Source organism: Anas acuta, chromosome Z (genome assembly GCF_963932015.1).
Source record: "Anas acuta chromosome Z, bAnaAcu1.1, whole genome shotgun sequence".
Taxonomy (NCBI): Eukaryota; Metazoa; Chordata; class Aves; order Anseriformes; family Anatidae; genus Anas; species Anas acuta.
Window position 1 is genome coordinate 48,180,535 of NC_089017.1, and position 19,486 is coordinate 48,200,020.

General features: G+C 40.4%; 1 protein-coding gene across 2 annotated transcripts in view; it reads left to right on the top strand.

Annotated features, from left to right (window-relative positions):
- Nucleotides 1-17,639, top strand: part of LOC137848286 (E3 ubiquitin-protein ligase KCMF1) — a 48,026-nt gene extending 30,387 nt beyond the window's left edge. For both annotated transcript variants that reach the window (XM_068667318.1, XM_068667319.1), the window contains 5 exons: nt 3,645-3,784; nt 8,205-8,306; nt 10,669-10,843; nt 13,704-13,986; nt 15,480-17,639. In XM_068667318.1, the coding sequence (XP_068523419.1) occupies nt 3,645-3,784; nt 8,205-8,306; nt 10,669-10,843; nt 13,704-13,986; nt 15,480-15,741 (962 nt within the window). In that variant the 3' untranslated portion in view covers nt 15,742-17,639. The remainder of the gene's footprint in view (nt 1-3,644; nt 3,785-8,204; nt 8,307-10,668; nt 10,844-13,703; nt 13,987-15,479) is intronic.
- The last annotated feature ends 1,847 nt before the right edge of the window (nt 17,640-19,486 follow it).

The following is a 19,486-nucleotide window of genomic DNA, read 5'->3' on the forward strand; positions in this document are numbered from 1 at the left end:
TAATAATTTTTAGGACTGTTCATGTACTAGAAACAAAACAGGTAGAGAGATATCTATTCAATAACTGAACTCTAAATCCAGAGAGAAAAAAAGATGGAAAAATGGATGATACCACAATTGCCAACCAACTAAAAAACAACTTTTTTTTTTTTTTTTTTTTTTTTTTAGAACTTAGGCTGTTTAAATTAAAGCATTTCTGGCTATAAAAGCTCAGAAGCTTGATTGTAAGAGGTGGAGGGAGATTTGAGGAAAAATAAGGAAGATACAATCTTCCAAAGGAAAAAGATACTCGTATTTGCCAGTAACTCATTTCACTTCTTAAAGGTGCTTTTTAAAATATATCTTTTCTTTCAGATGAAGGCATACTTAGTTGCCATATGCATGTATGTTTGCTGTTACAGGAAAGATGAGAAAGGAAGTATAAGTGGGAGAACATGTGGGAGCATAATCAAGAGGTTGGAAGGAACTCGGATTTTTTTTTTTTAATTAATAAATGGCTTGTTTCAGATTCTGTAAAAGCAAGGACCAGAAACACAGGATTTGACAGCACTTGTTGAACCTCTCTCCCCTGTGATAGAACAGTACTACTAGAATTGTTGACATCTGGACTGAGCTAACAGCATATCCATGGGAGAGAGATTTTTACATGCATGTTAGATTTACCACTCTCTTCAGATTGGTAGTGGCCCGGTGCCCTTTGGTCCCTTTCTTCAAAGTACTTCCATTCATGAAATGGTGAGGTTTATAGGTAGAGGCTTTTAGATGACCTAATAATTTTAAGAGACTTTTTTTTTTTTTTTTTTTTTTAGGTAGTAGATGTTACTTTTATAGGCAAATCCTCTAAAGAATAAGATGATTTGCCCCTTTTGTGTTAGCTTGCCACTTTGTCATCTTCTTTTTTCACCCAAATAGCATATAAGGTGTCAGAACTAGAAAATTTACAAAAATGAGACGGCTCAGCTAGGAGTATCTTGAGAAAAATTGACTTGAAGCTCTGGTGTGTGTATGTCTGCAGCAGTGGAAATCCCATTTTTCCAATCATTAAATAGGTATTTAATCATCGTGATAAAAATCATACCAATGCATGAGGAAAATTGGATGATTAATTAAACGAGCTATCACTAGGTCCTGTTGTGTGTGACTGGTATTTTTGTTGTTCCTACAGGTATGCAGCCTTCTTTGCAGAAGTTCTTGTTGCATTACTTTAACCAAACAGGATAGAGTTTACTTGTGCTATTTTGGGCAGATTAAATACAGTGAATTTGGAATTCTTTATTACTATCCAGTTCAAAAGCTTGGCCATCTCACTGATTTTGTTCCCAGAATATTTATGTATGTCCCAACATTTTTGTATCTTCTGAACGTGAAATAACATGAGAACTGAAGTTCACATCTCCTCTGTGCAATGAAACAGTGGAAAAAAATGTTTCTCCTTTTGATATACATGCTTCTCCTTTTTGATACATGCTGTAGTGACTTGTGTAATGAGCTTTTGTTAACAATTTGTCTTCATACAATGCTAAGGGGGATTCTTTCATCAACCTTCCACTACAGCACTTTGCATTTATCTGTTTTATTCAACTATATTTTTTTAATCCTTTGCCTTTCAAAATATTTTTCTGAAAGAGTATTTGTTCCACTTTGTGTACAATTGACCCATTCAGAGACTGTTAGTGAATCTTTAAAACTTCGTCCTGTGTAAACCTTGTTCCTGCTTTCCTCATTTAAAACAATGACATACTTAGATTCTTCATATTTGGGTATGCTGCAGCATGTTGGCAATTTTTATACCCTCACTCATGTTTTTATCAACATCAGAGTAGGAATCTGAATGTGAATTTTGAGAAAACTTTCAGAAGAGTGTGCAATGAAGTGGCACTGTCTGGAAACTCCAGTATCTCGAAGTTTTGTGAATTATGTGCATCACCTGTGTGTTGTATCTGAAACAGCCTTTGTACTGCCTCAAGACAGTCTTGGAACAGGTTGATTGTCATATAACTTTATATTGCATATCATGTTTAAGAGGAGTACGAAAGACTAGCAAAACAAGACTGGTCTCCACATGGAAAATATGTATACTATGATTTTAAGAGAACCTATTCAAGCCAAAAGATAGTTATGCATGTAAATACATGTAAATCCATTTGATTTATCCTGTAAGATGGAGATTTTCTGCTTTGGATTGGTGGACATAAGTTTCTAGTGCGTGTGTATGCGTTAAATAAATGAACCTATATTCAGGATAGTTCTCATGCTGAGCATGATAATTAATTGGATGAACCAGTTAAATGATGAGTTTGTCAGGGTCTGTTTCCTTTTGGGCAACGCTTGTGGTCTACTTGGGCGTTTCATACCATGTGTGTTAAAGGGGCTTCTTTCTCTCATCATCCAATATTGGAATGGGGATCTACTGAACATAAACTGGTCTGCAGCATATTCCATTTGTAGAGCTGCATGTATCTTTAACTGTGTGCATTAGCGTGTTATTAAAAGTGATTTTCTCCATAAAAGCGGGCTTGCAGCGTTAGCCCTCAAAACTTAGTTACTGACCTGTTAATATAATAGACTATGGATATGTACATTTTTAACTTCAGCATTGTCTTTCCTGTGGCTACAGAAACAAAAATGCTTTTCTTCCTAGCTGTGTCAGAAAGTCGGGTCAATAGCGGAAGATACAATAAACCTTGGGAAGTGGTGACTTATTCTGGAAGAAATACACGTTCCTAATACATTAGATGGATATTGCCTTGGGGTGCGGAATATAAGTTCTTGTATCTGTTCAGGTTAATCCGATTCTTAATTTACAGCAGACTACTCATGATTCTCTGAAAATTTTTAGTTTTGACTGAGTCATAGAAAAAAATCAGTAAAAAGGTTTTAAATCAGTTCCTCAAAAGTTACTTCTTTATTGATGTGAATTTGAAGTTTATTCATGTTTCTTGTAGAATACGTAACCCCTGCAGAGGAAGACTAAGAAAAACAAAAACATTTTTTTCATTGTTAGTTAAATTTTCATGATATGTATGGATAACTGTTAAGTTTGAACTCAGAAGTGCATGCATTTCATAGGCAGTGCAGCAGTGCTTGAATTCAACACAGTTTTGAAACTAGCGTGTAGCATAATCAGATTTCTCTTTCTTGTATAACTTTTATTTAAGACATTTCTAAAAGCTCTTATTACTAAACAGTGGTTTGGCTATGGCATAAATATTGATGGATGGAGTCACAGAGGACTTTTAAATTTTAATCTAAACTTGCAGAGAGTAGTGTTCAGAGTTAAGCTTTTGAGAACTAATCTCATGATTGAAAAATATGACAGGTCACCTTGTACTAGGGATGACAAGGGTGGTAGAAAAGCGAAGATCTGGCCGCAACAGAGGAGCCTTTGCTTCTACTGCATATTAGAAGATTATATTATGTTTGCTAATGAAAATGAAATGCAGTCTGTCTGTGTGTTGTCATCAGTAATTGAACACTTTGACTATCAGCATATGGCCTTTATAGAGTATTAAAATAGCCATTTTAGTTAAATACCAGATTAATTTGGCAGTGATTGCATTCAAGTACATACATAGAGTGAACATGAACAAGGTGATTGACTCTATTGTGTGAAGTAATTTCTACTTAAATAATTTTTGTTACAGATTTGTACTATGGCGGAGAAGCTTTTTCTGTAGAGCAGCCACAGTCATTTACTTGTCCTTATTGCGGAAAAATGGGTTATACGGAAACATCTCTTCAAGAACATGTTACTTCTGAGCATGCAGAAACATCAACAGAAGTGGTAAGAAGCTTCAGAATTGGTTTTTAATTGTGGTGGAAAAAGATGAAAAGGAATCTTCCGGGAAATTGGTACAACATCTTTCTTGAAGCATGAATTCATTTAAATGCTTTTTCAGATGTACCTACGTTTGGCAGTGACATCTAAATTCTTCCGTGTTTTAAGGGTACCCTTGGATAATAAGCTTGCTTTTCTTTCATGATAGCTGTTTGTTTGCCATAATGTAAATGCTTGGGGGCTTATTATGCTGTAAGACAATATTTAAAGTGTTCTCCTGGTTATTCTTTATAGTAGTGTCTCCCTTTTTACAGCCTGTATGTAATTGCCAGATGAGTTTACAGTGTCCTGTGAGACCATAGCTATGCCAGTCTGTTGTAACTCTTAAGACAGAGGAGGGTGTGCAGCAGCAGCAAATGTCTGCTTAACTTTCAAGGAATTCTATGGAAGAAAAGAAACCTTTTTTCTTCAAGCCTACTGAAGCCTATTCATGTGTTAAGGAATACTGAGGGGAAGGTAACTTGTTGGCTGTTGTGAGGCTCTGATCTTTCCTGAAAACATAAGGATCTGAAACAGTTTACTTTTAGCAGTGACGCTGTAGGATCATGAGTTATCTTAGTGACACACTGAAGCTTTATAATCTCCTTGATTTTCTCTTTAACTTTGCACCTTTCAGACGTAGTGTCACTAACTGAAAATTCCACATTTGGATGACTTTTCTTTTGTGGTTTGGTGTTGTAGTTCAGATTTGCACCACTTGATGTCAGTGGTATGTTCGTGACACAGAATATCAAGATCCTAGGTTTATAAATGTGGCACGTCCTTGTTTGTGGCTGAAGCTTCTAGAATTCCATATATAAAGCCCAAATTTGTGTTCGTAAACACCTGCTACCCAACTGATTTCTGAAGGAGTTGTGTGTGTTAAATTTGTCTTTCCTCTTCTGGAGTCAGCCTGCAAATTATCATCTCTGTTTCAAATAATGATAAAGGACAGTATTTTAATCCTTGAATATGATTGCATATGTTTGTGCTAAGTATTGACTCCAGCTTTTCTGATAAATGTTTAGTGTGCAAAAGAGGTGAGACTGCTTGGGTACTGGAGACTTACTGCAGATGGTGAAAAGCCATCACCTAACTGAGAAGGAAATCTTCTGGGTTCTAATCTTCTGTGATCCTGGATTTCCAAACAACTATTTTTGTTTAGGTAGTGACCTTTTAGTCCTAATAGTAGATCTGAGTATAAAAGCTGTTTTTTACCTGAGATCTTTAGGAAAGTTTCCAGGAATGGAGTGACTTTTATTTTGTTTATGGTCACTCTTTCCTTCCCACTCATCTTTTTAAATAAATAAGCCAAAAGAATTCTGGTCCACCAGAGGGAAGAAATGTAATAAAATAAAAATAAAACATTGTACTGTTAATAATTTTGACAAGTGAAGACTGAATTTTGCCACTTTCGTATTCAGAGTGGTACAGATAAGAAGATGATTTTCTGCTTATTTTCTCATGTATTTGGCATTGGTACATGTAACAATATTAGGTACTTGTGGACGGAAGAGTTTGACAATATTTTCTTAAAAGATAATTTAATGCTGGATACTTTTAATCAAAAAATTGCACTAGCATCTATGGTAGAGATTGGAAATTTTGTGATAGATTAAGGTTTGTAAGCTTACACAATGTAAAGAGAATAAATTGTGAATGAACCATAAGGTCAGAGTTCTTGATCTGTTGTTGATAAAGTTGATGAGAGCTTTCTCACAATAATAAAACAGGAGCTATTCAGATTGTATTCTTCAAGAATAAAATGGAGAAAATTATCTCTTCCATTAAGTGACAGGATTTCTGGAAGATCAGTGTAGCTTTATGCCCTGGAAGGAAATAGGGCCTTCCTCGGGACTCATTCTAACATGTCCACGTCCTTCTTGTGCTGGGGGCCCCAGAGCTGAATGCAGTGCTCCAGGTGGCGTCTCATGAGAGCAAAGCAGAGAAATTATTTTGTGTGTTTTTTCTTTAATATGTGACTATTTGTTTTGTGGATGCCTGGAATGTGATTTTTAAAGTTTAAGAATCACAGAATCATCTAGGTTGGAAGAGACCTCCAAGATCACCCAGTCCAACCTCTGACCTAACGCTAACAGTCCCCACTAAACCATATCCCTAAGCTCTACATCTAAACGTCTTTTAAAGACCTCCAGGGATGGTGACTCCACCACTCCCCTGGGCAGCCCATTCCAATGTCTAACAACCCTATCAGTAAAGAAGTTCTTCCTAACATCTAACCTAAACCTCCCCTGGTGCAACTTTAGCCCATTCCCCTCATCCTGCCACCAGGCACGTGGGAGAACAGACCAACCCCCACCTCGCTACAGCCTCCTTTAAGGTACCTGTAGAGAGTGATAAGGTCGCCCCTGAGCCTCCTTTTCTCCAGGCTGAACAAGCCCAGCTCCCTCAGCCGCTCCTCGTAGGACTTGTTCTCCAGGCCCCTCACCAGCTTCGTCGCCCTTCTCTGGACTCTCTCGAGCACCTCCATGTCCTTCTTGTAGCAAGGGGCCCAAAACTGTACTCGAGGTGCGGCCTCACCAGAGCCGAGTACAGGGGGACGATCACCTCCCTAGCCCTGCTGGTCACACTGTTTCTGATACAAGCCAGGATGCCGTTGGCCTTCTTGGCCACCTGAGCACACTGCTGGCTCATATTCGGCAGACTATCAACCATCACTCCCAGGTCCTTCATTGACTGAGGTCAAACTGACAGGCCTATAGTTCCCTGGGTCTACCTTGTAGTTGGGCATCATGTTTGCTAGCTGCCAGTCAACTGGGCCCTTCCCCTGATAGCCAGGACTGCTGATAAACGATGGAAAGCAGCTTGGCCAGCTCCCTCAGCATCCTCGGGTGGATCCCATCCGGCCCCATCGACTTGCACACATTCAAGTGCCATAGCAGGTCGCCAACCATTTCCTGCTGGATAGTGAGGGCCACATCCTGCTCCCCATCCCCTTCTGCCAGCTCAGGGTACTGGGTATCCAGAGAACAACCGGTATTGCCGCTAAAGACTGAGGCGAAGAAGGCATTAAGCACCTCCGCCTTTTCCTCATCTCTTGTAATTAAGTTTCCCCCAGCATCCAGGAAAGGATGGAGATTCTCCTTAGTCCTCCTTTTTGTGCTGATGTATTTATAAAAACAGTTTTTGTTGTCTTTAACAGCAGTAGCCAGTTTGAGCTCCAGATGAGCGTTGGCCTTTCTAATTTTGTCCCTGCACAGCCTCGCAACATCCTTATAGTCCTCCTGCATGGCCCGCCCTCTTTTCCAAAGATTACAAACCCTCTTTTTTCTCCTAAGCTCAAGCCACAGTTCTCTGTTCAGCCAGGTTGGTCTTCTTCCCCGCCGGCTCGTCTTTGGGCACATGGGGACAGACCGCTCCTGTGCCATTAAGATTTCCTTCTCGAGGAGCACCCAGCCTTCCTGGACCCCTCTGCCCTTCAGAACCGCCTCCGAAGGGACTCTGCCAACCAGTGTCCTGAGCAGCTCAAAGTCGGCCCTGCAGAAGTCCAAGATTGTGGTTTTACTGATCCCCCTCCTGACTTCTCCAAGAATGGAGAACTCCACCATCTCGTGGTCACTCTGCCCGAGACAGTTTCCAGCCACCACATCTCCCACCCGTCCTTCTCTGTTTGTGAAGAGAAGGTCTAGCAGGGCACCTCCCCTGGTAGGCTCACTAACCAGCTGTGTCAGGAAGCATCTTCCACACTCTCCAGAAACCTCCTAGACTGCTTTCTCTGGGCTGTGTTGTGCTTCCAGGATATGTCAGGGAAGTTGAAGTCCCCCACGAGAACAAGCGCCGATGATTTTGCAACTTCTGTCAGCTGCCTGTAGAACTCCTCATCCGTCTCCTCATCCTGGTTCGGCGGTCTGTAACAGCCCCCCACCAGGATGCTTCCCTTGTTGGCCTTCCCGCCGATCCTGACCCACAGGGACTCAACCTTATCGTTCCCAGCCTCAAGGTCCACGACATCAAAACACTCCCTGATACAGAGAGCCACACCACCACTCCTTCCGTGCTGCCTGTCCCTTCTGAAGAGCCTGTAGCCAGACATGGCAACACTCCAGTCATGAGACTGGTCCCACCACATTTCCGTGAACGCAACCAAGTCGTAGCCTGCCTGCCATACGATGGCTTCCAGCTCCTCCTGTTTCTTACCCATGCTGCGTGCATTAGTGTAGGTGCACTTCAGCTGGGCCATTGCCTTCTCCTCTGGCTTAGCCATTATTTCCCCGGCGCACCTCCAACACAAGCCTTATTTCAGCCCTGTCTCCCTTTTTAGCTAGCTTAAAGCCCTCTCAATGAGCCCTGTCTAGTGACTGACTAAGTGATAGAAGTTCTACTTTGTGTAAACTTATAAATTTGTTTTTTCTCTTTGTCATTTCAGATTTGTCCAATCTGTGCAGCATTACCTGGAGGGGATCCCAATCATGTCACAGATGACTTTGCAGCTCATCTTACACTGGAACACAGAGCTCCTAGAGATTTAATATCCTTTCCTAAGATGACAGACAGAAGAAGTTGAAGAAGTCTTTTTCATCTAGTAGACATGACTACTTGTATTGATACAGTTTTTTTCTTTTTTAATCAAGGCGTTATACCTCTGGTTTTCCTGGAACTTAAAAGTTGCTGGAGATTTGTATGTCAAAACTTGCTTCCTTTCTAGTAAAAACAAAACAAAACCATGAATATTAGACGGTGAATAGCCTATAGGTATGTTTCACACTGTGTTTTGATTTTAAAAAAAAAAATCCTACTTACATTGTGGTTTATCCTGCCTGGTCATTAGTCTTGATTTTATGTATCCAGGATCAACAGTGGGTTTTAACTATTTGTGATGTGAAGACAGTGATCTGAGGATGATTCGAGCTTAGCTGGTTTTGACAAATGTTCTATGACCATTCTTCAACAAGGTAGTTTCCTAGTGTTAACTACTGATATTTTTGTAGTATGAATTTCCCAGAATTCCTGGAAAACAAGTGGCTGTCTTTCAGTTACCTTAGCAGCAAATTATGCATATTTTAAGTACATTTGATGGCTGGAAAGCTGAAAGAATTGTTAGGGTTAATTGATGCTTTAATTTTTTTATGATTAGATGAGGTTATATAGCGTACCTGCAAGTTATGTAGAGTACTTAAAGTAAGTAGTCTGAATTAATTCTTTGTGCATCTCATATAAACAAACAGACAAAAAGACTACATTACTACTTTGGTAATACCTTTTTTTGTTCAAAGATTTAGAAAGGAAAAAAACACTTTGCAACTGAAGTTCATTATGCTAACAGAAGGAAGACATCACTTAAGGAGATGTCTTCATTTCGGTTGTGATTGTGTTTGCACTTAAGCTTGTTAGTGTTTACCGTAGTTTAAGGGTCAGGACAGACTAAACACACATGTTAATTACTACGCATTAATTGGATCAGTGTAAAGGAATTTGGGTGCTCATGGCCTCTGTGAAGGAGTAATGTGTAATGCAAAGATCACTACAAATTTACAGGAAAACAGTCATCCCTGCTTCCCCTTTCCTTGTGGGTGGAAGCAGGACCCTTACACATTAGGGAGGAGCTGGTGCTGAGTGTGGTGGCTCTGGCAATGTGAGCTTGGACCCTGCTGTCCCTGGAGGTCCCAGCCTGGGGTCTTCTAAGGCAGTTGTGCCATCCTCCCTTTTGGCTGTTCAGCGTATCTGTTTGTCACAAGTTAGGGTTTACAAAGGTTTCTCTTACCCTAGCATAGCTGCGGAGACTTCACTTTTTATCTTAAAGCACTTCAAAAGCTGCAGTTAGCAAACCTACCCCACAGTAGCTTGACAAATCCACAGAAACTGGTCTTTTCTGTCAGGTCTGGTTATGGAGAAAGCTAGGGAAATGCATCCAGAAGCACCCAGTGTTAGCACACTTAGAGGTGGAAGGCACTCTGTGTGTTGGGCAAACTGTATTCTGTTCCGAGGAAGATTTTCCACCTGCACCCTAGATGTTGTATTTTAACACTGTAGCAGAACAGGTTTGAAAGGCAAGTGTTCTGTAAACTTTCTTTTAATAATCATTTGTTCTTTTATCACCATAAGAAGTCTGGCCATTTTTATCAATCTTAAGTTATTGACCTCTGCAATGTCCTGAGGTTCTGCACTGTACCTGTATGTTTTGTAAAAAGTACATTGGACACTAATATCACACTGTAGTAGGTAATGTACAAGTGGTGTCTTAATTTGAGAGCCTGTAAAAATACATGAGTTGAAATTTAAGCATCAGATGGGAAGTGAAGGGAAATAAGGAAAATGAAAGAAATCATTCTCATAATTGGAATTCGTGGTATTTGTTTGGTTAAAAGAGGGAAGGTAAAACAAAGCAGTGTGGTGAAGGTGCTGAATTCATGCAAAGTTTTAAGGACTGAAGTATTGAAATTTCTTGGATGAAGTTTCTGGCACGAAGTACAAAAGTCAAAAGGAATACAGTAATTGCTGTGTACTTTTATTAGGCAATAAGCTTTTTATTTTCAGTATTTAATGTAGGAATTGGGGAGGGGGAATAAGTCCACATCTCTGATAACTTCGGCCGAACATGTGATGTCAACTGAGATTACTTAGCAGAAGACTTTGATCTTAGGAAAAAAATCCATCTTGATATTTCTAAGACACAGTAAAAAGCTAAAGAAATACGAGGAGTTTGGTGTACAGAGGCTGAGGTTCAGATCTGTATGTCCGACTTGCACCACAGCTACACTGCACCTTAGCTTTGCTTTAGAAGCTGTATGATTATTTTAGGCATGTGTGTACCTGGGTGCTTCACCCAGCAAATGTTCTTGTTGTTTAGTAGTCGATACAAAACAGCTCTGTTTCCTTAACTCTCTTCTTACGATGAATCCAGTGGTGTTCGGCATGTACGTCGAATGTTTCACCCAGGCCGGGGTTTGGGAGGACCCCGTGCGCGTAGATCAAACATGCACTTTACTAGCAGTTCCACTGGTGGGCTTTCATCTTCTCAGAGTTCATATTCTCCAAGCAATAGAGAAGCCATGGATCCTATAGCTGGTAAGAGCTGTAACCACTGATTTCACCCCCATGTCCTCCTTATACAGAGGGAGAAAAGTTCAAGATGACCATGGCTGCACAGCTTTTGACTGGTGGCTGCTTGTTGATGAATGCTGCGCTGCTCTGGGTTGTCCCAGGGCCTGTGCCTGGGTCTTCTGAAGCTGAAACCACTGCCCCTGTAGGCTGTGCCTCTCATTCCAGAGAGCACAAGGCTGGTTCCCAAAGCCTGTTACTCACAGGTGCTGCTTATTTTTTACAAGTCATTGCGTCCTGCTTTCATTGCCTACTTCAGTACCTCTCGTTTTAATTTGTTATGAGTATGAGTATTTATGGGGGAGACTTAGCATCTCAATGTGATTTAGCACAAACCATACACTCCAGAGCTGATGACAATGAAATGAGATTAACATGAGTGTTATTAACAGACATTGAAAATACGTTCAGCTTGTGTTCGGGCTGTGTGAATGGCAGACTTGCTAATATTGTTTTTTTTTAGGTGTACTTGTAAGTTCTTACATAAATGTGCTGGTGCACGCAAGCATTTGTAGCATATTTTGGTCAAGTTTAGAAAACCTGTGAATGAAGGAAGGTTGTCTCATTTTTAACACCAGAAAAATGTGAAGATGTTTCTAGAATTTCTAGAACAATTTGTTTAGTGTATGGTTAGCTTTGATTTGAAAATAACGTCTTTACAAGGAAGAAAAGAAGGAATGAAGACAATTCTAAAATGTAACTTTTCCCTGGTTGGAATTAGTTTTTTATGCAGTGTTTTTTGACCATGCCAGTGTGTTAGGGAAACATGAGAACTTCCTGCTGTAATCCACCTTTGTTTCAGATGCTGAGTAGGCATAAATGCTTAAACTGGAACTTCCTTCTTCTAGGTTATTAATTCCACAGAGGTAGCCAGCCAGCTTAATTAACCATTGCCCTTGAAAGGGAAGCTGCCTTCCTTAAATGAGTCCTCTTTCCTTCCTTCTGCTCGCTCTGGTGCACTGCTGACCCTCTGTGACCTGCTTTAACCCTTTTTCCCCAGCTGATTTAGCGTAACCCCGTAAAAGAAGAAAATAGCTTAAATGAGGTCACGCTCAAAGGGTGTTGATCAATGTTTTTTCCTTAGGCCATGTCCTGTCCCAAGCAGGGGCTCCCAGACTGCAGAAGTCTGTTTTTTTTTTTCTCCCTGGAGAAGTGGAGGCTAAGCGCAGACATCGTCACAGTATTCCAGTGCTTAAAAGGATGCCTTCAGAGCGGGTGAAGGCTCTCTCTTCACGAGGAGTCACATGGAAAGAACAAGGGGCAGTGGGAACAGACTGCAGCAGGAGAGGCCCTGTCTTGATACAGGGAAGAAATCTGTTAGAGCAAGAGCAGTCAATCCCTGGAAAAACCTCCCCAGGGACATGGTGGAGTCCCCCAGCACTGGAAGTTTTCAAGCTGCTGAGGCTTTTTTTCAGCCTCACAAGGCCTTCCCTGTTATGGGAGTTAAATACTGGATAAAACAGCACTCTTCGCAACTTCACTTTTTTGTTTTGTTTTGTTTTTTTTATGTAAGCCATTTTTGCAAAAGCACTTACTGTTCAGTGCTGTCTGCCTGGGTCTCCTCCTCATATCAAGCCTCTGTCTCAAGCTCACATCTGCTTCAAAGTACTGTTCAGCTGTTCTATAAGCCTTAATTTAGGCTTAATTTACAGTGAGGATAAATGAATCCAAATCTTGTCTGACAGTTTGATTTTTCTTCCCTTTTAGTAAAACGATGAATAGGAAAGATGTCTCAAAGTTTTCTGTTTTAAGAATGATAGAGTTTGTAGTATCTGTTACATCCTTATATATTTCTCTCTGGCCTTTTCTAGTAATTAAAATGGAATTAGAAGTTAGTGTTGGGATTATCAGTGCTGGTAAAACAAACAAAAAAAAAAACAAAAAAAAAAAACTTGACCATTCTGAATTCCTGACACAGAAAAGAATTTCATTTTGCTTTATTAGATTTATTTAAAAGGGTTGTATTTTATTAGTGAAATGGAAGGAAAATTATCCTGACCTATGATAACTTTGCCCTCTTCTCCATGCCACGATATCACACCCTGCTTCTTCTGCCCTTGCACTAACTACACCTAAGGAGTACACAACTTCGGGTTGTACAAGAGATTCTGCAGTAATGCATCAAACAGTAATTTACTGCTAGTATTTGTTTCAAAAAATAACCTTCAGAAAAAATTTGCTATAAGCATTGCATTGTTCAGAAGGGAGGACTTAAGGATGGACTTCTTAATTTCTAGAAGATTGCAGAAGTAAAAACTTCAACAGCAAACATGCTTGTCAACATTTTCGTGAGGCAATTCTTGAACAAGTTTTTATAGCTAAATTCATGTTATTAAATGTTTGAAATGACAGCACATATTTCTCTCTTACACAATACAGCTTCCTTCTATGATACTAGGATGGCGAAACCTGTGTTTTGGGGGCATGTTTGTTGAGACTAAAATAAAATCACTAACCAAAGCCAAAATGAAGTATTTTCCTAATCATTCAGTATTTTGTCTTGAAGTTTCAGAGAACTTCTCCAGAGGATAATGTCCTTCACTGGGTATTCTCTATAGATGGGCTCTTTTGTTATTTAGCAGGCTTTAAACTTTTGACTTTTTTATTTGAAATAGTCTGCATATCTTGATCTTCCTTACCCTTTGAGATACCGAGTGTTGGGAATTTTTTGAAAAAAAAATTTCATGGGCTCTCCAACATTATTTATATTGTATTTTTGTTGATTGGAAAAAAATAATGGATGCGATGGAATTCAGGGTGTATTCCTTCTATTGTGTCGTAGTCACGTAACGTATTTCATCGTAATTATCTTTCTCTTCTCTGGCAGAGCTTTTATCTCAGTTGTCAGGCGTGAGGCGCTCTGCAGGAGGACAGCTCAATTCCTCTGGCCCTTCTGCTTCTCAGTTACAGCAGCTGCAGATGCAACTGCAGTTGGAACGACAACATGCACAGGCAGCGAGACAACAACTGGAGACTGCACGCAATGCAACTAGGCGTACCAACACGATCAATGTCAACACCACTATTACACAACCTACAACAACCACCAACACATCTAACACAGAAAACAGTCAGCAGACTATCCAGAATTCCCAGTTTCTTCTTACAAGGTAACTTGTTCTGTGTGTTTTCTACAATACTTACCTCTTACCACTTCAGTTTTCCTTGGTTCTTCCAGAGACAAAGTTCAATTAAACTGTTAGGTGTTTGGAATTAGATGCATGCCCTAGTAAAGCAGAGTCTTTTAAGTGTGATCAAATTTATCCCAGAATTAGCAGAGTTGTCATCAACATATCCTGCATGATTAGATCTCAACAGTGGTCACAATGAACTGAACCCTGAAAGGAGACTGCTTCCCTCTCTGAATTAATGTGCCACCCTTGAAAGAAAGATTTTTTCTCCACCGAATCATCTACTTTGTCAAATGTACTTAAAAGTGTGGTTGTAGACTACCACAAATACTCAAAATACCAGAGGAGCATTAAATGTCACATCTCTTTGTATGTTGCAATCACAAGAAATGTGGTGCTTACGAATTTTCCATTTCCATTTGTTTTTATCTACAATTAGGTGTTTGTATTTAAAGGTATAAAATGTTCATAAAAAACTTAATTGCTTGATCCACATTTTCAACAGAAATATAATATCCAAGAGTAGAAGTTCATAGGTGGCCAGTAGGGACTTACTCTGCTTTTGGAAGTATTCTGTGGTGGTCTAGTGTTTGCAAAACAGAGACAATCTCACAAGTGCACTGAGGTGTTTTCCACCCCCCCCCCCAACTACAAATGTCTTAAAGGATTAGGCTTGAATATGGCTTTCTGCAAATCTTGAAAGGAAAATACTTTTGAGTTTTGGCTTTATAAGCTACTTGTGACTCCAGGCAAGAGAGTTCTGCCAGATCCCTCATTGAGTCTGTAGTTAACATACCGTGCTTTTGTTTGTACTTGGTAGCGTCTTTTCAAACCTTCTGTCTGCTCCTGAGCAATGGGTAAACATAAATTGCTGCATCTCAACTTCAGGAGGAACAAAAACATTACATAACTAAATCGTGATTGTTTTTCTGACTACGTCCAGTGAAAGGAGCATTTCCAGTGATTCAAGCATGTAGAGTTAAGCCATAATGGGGAGAGACAGAGAGAGGAAGTCAGAAGATAGTATTGTTTAACAGGAAATTAATCTGTATTAAAAGCTGATTAATATTAATATTTCTTTGCATTTCCTGTGCAAAGAAACCTGGATTTGAGTCGTCATGCCTTGCTGATTTTTATCTAAGTTCAAAATAATACTATGTGATGTCTTTCAATCAGCAGCTCATTATTATTTGAGAAACTTAATCAAAGTACATGCAAATGTCCCCGAGTTATTTCCAGAGTGTGAGTGAGCAGTTCCCTTTTCTACCAGGGCATGTGCTGTCAACTAAGAAGTGGTAGAAAATGCTTTATCGTGCCTTGGTGATTTGTAGGCATTATGTGTGCAGTAAAAGCAGGCAGGAGAGTCCCGAGGCAGAGGTCTTTGTGTGCCTTCCAGCGTGTGCCACAAGTGTCACCAGCGAAATGCGCTTTCACCGACTGCCTGTCCCTTCTGTTTCCCTGCTGCTGTACAGGTTGAACGATCCGAAGATGTCAGAAGCAGAGCGTCAGTCAATGGAAAGAGAACGGGCAGACTGCAGCCTGTTTGTTCAAGAGCTTCTACTGTCCACTTTGATGCAGGAAGAAAGTTCCTCCTCAGACGAGGATGAGCGGGGGGAAATTGCCGATTTTGGTGCTATGGGCTGTGTAGATATTATGCCTCTAGATGTTGCTTTAGAAAACCTAAATTTAAAAGAGAGTAATAAAGGAAACGAGCCTCCTCCACCTCCTCTTTGATGACATCCCACTTTGCAGACAATGTCCTCTGTGCTGTATTTGCCAATGAAAGTGGACAACAACTATCTTGGGTTTGTTTTGGTGATTGTAATTTCAGGTCTGTCACTCTTGTTACATTGTGTACATTCAAAAGAAAGAGAGAAAAGATATATATGATAATCATTTCCACTTAACTAATTTTTACTTCTAGCAGGTAAATGTAGGTTGCAGTGCAGAGCAAAAAGCTCTGTGCCCTGTACCTTGACATGCAAAAGGCTCTCCTAATACTCCACATTCAAACTGAAGAGAAAAAAAAAAAAAGAAAAATCTCTAATGAAGCTGCTGTGTGTATTTATGAATATTAATGAATAAAAACTGCTTGGATGGTTTACCTTAACTACTGCATGACGTTTTTTGCAGCGTGCATGAGTTTTAGTGACCTTGTCATTTAAAAATTTAAATACAAGGAGCAGAACTATAAAACCCAAAGCTTTCCCATTATTCAAAGGTTACGTAACGAAAAGGTTAGTGCAGTTTGTGGCCACAAAGTAGCTTTTGAATAATATGTGACAGAATGACACCTGTATGTGCTGTTCCTGCACACGATGGAAACTGCAGTGGGTTTATATTGTCGTGACCAGGGTGTGGCATTTTGCTATATGTGATCATTATGTTGCCCTGTTATTCATCACGTCAATGTGGAGTTGAACTTCATTTTATGCATCTGTAGGAGACACAACAATAAGACCACTGCTGGAAGCTACTGCAAGGGGCTTTTGTGTGCCCTGAAATCAAATGATGTTCACTTTTGTTTAAAGTTTTTCTTTTTTGTGGTTGTTAATTTTTTTTTTAATTGTTAAACATGTTTTATTCAGGTGTAGATGATTCATATATTCGCTGTGTTAAAAAAAAAAAAAAGTTAACCTGGATCATGTTGTCTTAGTTTAAAAAGCCTTTCACAGCCTCAATCATATTTTGAGTTATTTATGTATTTGCTTAATAGTTTGCAGAGACATGTTAGTATCAGGAGAGCTTGAGGATTTGGATCCCCAGATTGTCATTATATTACAACTGAATTCTTAATGCTAACTTTAGCACCTTCTATTTATTGTTCTTTTTTGGTTATTTTTGCTGGTATAAAAAAAGTTCTAAAAGTCTTTTAGTTGAATCGTGACACCTACATGCCTATATTGCTAGCCCTAGTGATGTAAAAAAAAAAAAAGTGCACTGTTCTTGTGCATGTATGTTCATAATAGCCCAAGGACAAGGACAGAAGAGGTGTTTGGTTTTGGCTTTCTTTCCTTTTTTGTTCTGTGGTTGGTTATTTTTTTTTTTTTTGAATGTAAAGTTAGATTATAAAAACAAAAGTGCACACAGCTTCTGATTTAAAAATAATAATAATAATAATTATTAAACTAGGCTTATAACATAATGGTGTCTTTCCAGATCTTTCTCACCTCACCCCCTCTCTCTTTCTCTGTATCCTTCCATCTCTGCAGCATTGCTAGCATTGTAGAGTAAATTTACAGACTTGAACACCAGGTGGTGTTCTCAGCAGAACTGTGACGTGTATGCTAATCCAAAATAACAGCAGCAAAAGAAGCAACCCTATAGACTGAGGTTTAAAGTTCCATCCTTTTTTTTTTTTATATATAATAATAAAATCCTCAAATCCTGATTGTTTCCACATAGAGCAGTACTAGCTTTGTTTTCTTTCAGTCTCTGCAACAGAAAATGTTCTAAGGGAAAATTTACATGAGGCCTCTGGTTATCCTTAGAGTTACCCCGAGTAGGGACTTTTTTTTATTTTATTGATTGTTGAGGATTTTCAAAAGTTTTTCAAGTTGTAGTCTTTTCAAACACATCTTCTGCACATTACAATAAGACACACGGTTCAATAAAGCATTTTCAAGACTGTTGTTCAGTTGATTTTCTTTGTTGTTGATGTATTTACACAGACAGTTTTGTTCCAGAGCTTTCTGTAGCTGTCTTTAATTCCAGCTGTATAGAAAGTTAGTTCACGTGAAAATCCTGGGTGAGTGATGTAAATGTGCTTGATGACTTGTGCGCACTATCAGGGGCTGAAGTAAGGAATCCAAGCCTCTTTGCAGGTAGGTGAATTCAGCTTTCCATAGGAAAAAATAAGTTTAAAACTGGCTTTTCTCTGTGCATGTTGGGACTTGGGGTCTGTGGCTGGTCTCGAGGACACTTGCATCACATCATTCCCACACTCTGCTTACTGGGAGAAGGATGTAAAGCGATGCTATCTGCGTTTAGACTTGAGTATGTGCTGACTTGCATGTACCGTTAGGCTTAGGCATCGGACTAATTCCTTCAGAGATTATAAGTCTTCAGGTCTCTTTGGGGTGTTTTTTTTTTTTTTTTTCTTTTTAAAATAATACAAAATGACTACTAGGTAAGTGTTTATTCTAGTAGTCTACCAATTTGTATTTGCAGGGCAGCATTTTTTCTTTGGAGGGGGCTTTCACAGGATTGTATTCTTGGGTGTTTCATAAACACTTTTCCATAAAATCCTGAAAATGCATGGTACAGTGAAAAGAGTATTCAGAAACTTCCCAGAAGCATCGGATATTTTTTTTCCCCCAGGGGAGTAGAAGTGGGGGGGGATCTACCATTTCATAAAAGTGAGCCTGAGTGCTCTGTGCTCACAAAATATTGTGAGTTCAATGTGGCAAACACAACAAAAGTGCATTTTAGCTTCCATCCACCTCTTGTCATTGTTTACTGGTGGTCTGACTGCCTTGTCTGGGATGTTTGGGGTGTGGGGGTGCTGTTTTGGGGGTGGGAGATTCATTTTGTTTTTCTTCCACCCTCCTTTACCACAGGTGTGGTTTGTAAGGCCTTGATGGTAGGCATGGAGGTGTGGGCTCAGGTAACTTGTGGGCACTCGTGTGGTCCAGAAACTGAGTGTTCAGATGTTTGTGTGTACGGGTTTGAGTTGTTTGCCTGTTTGGGAGGAACATAAGGTAATTCCCTGCCACCACCCAGAAATTGTGGCAGGCAGAAATGCTCTGCTGCCTCCTGGCCCTCAGAAGACCTGAACTGGAACCACTGGATCGATGGGTGACTCCTCCAGATCCATCACTTGCTCTTCCTCTCCTTTACCTTGGCACCCTTGAGTTTAACATCTTGATTGTGCCCTGCTGGCCAGCTCAGTGGGACACGCTGCTGTTCTGAGGTCACTTCAGGCTCTTGGCCCCTAAGGATGTGTCCGGGGCTGGAGAACAGGGCCAAAGCCCTCCTGGGGGTGCTGCAGGCCAGACAGGGGCCCAGGGAATCAAAGTTGTAGAGGCAGTGAAGGAAGGGGGGAGGTGGGGAGAAGGGTGGGTCACAGGGCGGGGGGTAGGGGAGGAAAAAAGGTGGGCAGCGGTGGGGAACAAGGGGATATCAGGGAGCACGACGGCCAGAGGCAGGAGAGAGGTGGTAGTAGGGATCAGGGGGAATGGGAGGGACTGAGAGCAATGGGAGCTTTTTCTCTGTTATGTCCATGTCCCTCTTGTACGGGGGAGCCCACAGCTGGACACCACACTCCAGGTGTGGCCTCGCCAGTGCTGAGGAGGAAGGCAGGATCACCTCCCACCACCTGCAGGCAATACTTTGCCTAGTGCAGCCCAAGACACCATTAGCAATCTCTGCAGCTCGGACACATTGCTGGCTCCTCTTCAGCTCGGTGTCCACTGGGGCCCCCAGGGCCTTTCTGCAGAGCTGCTTCCCAGCTGGGCAGCCCCAATCTGGCTTCAGTCAT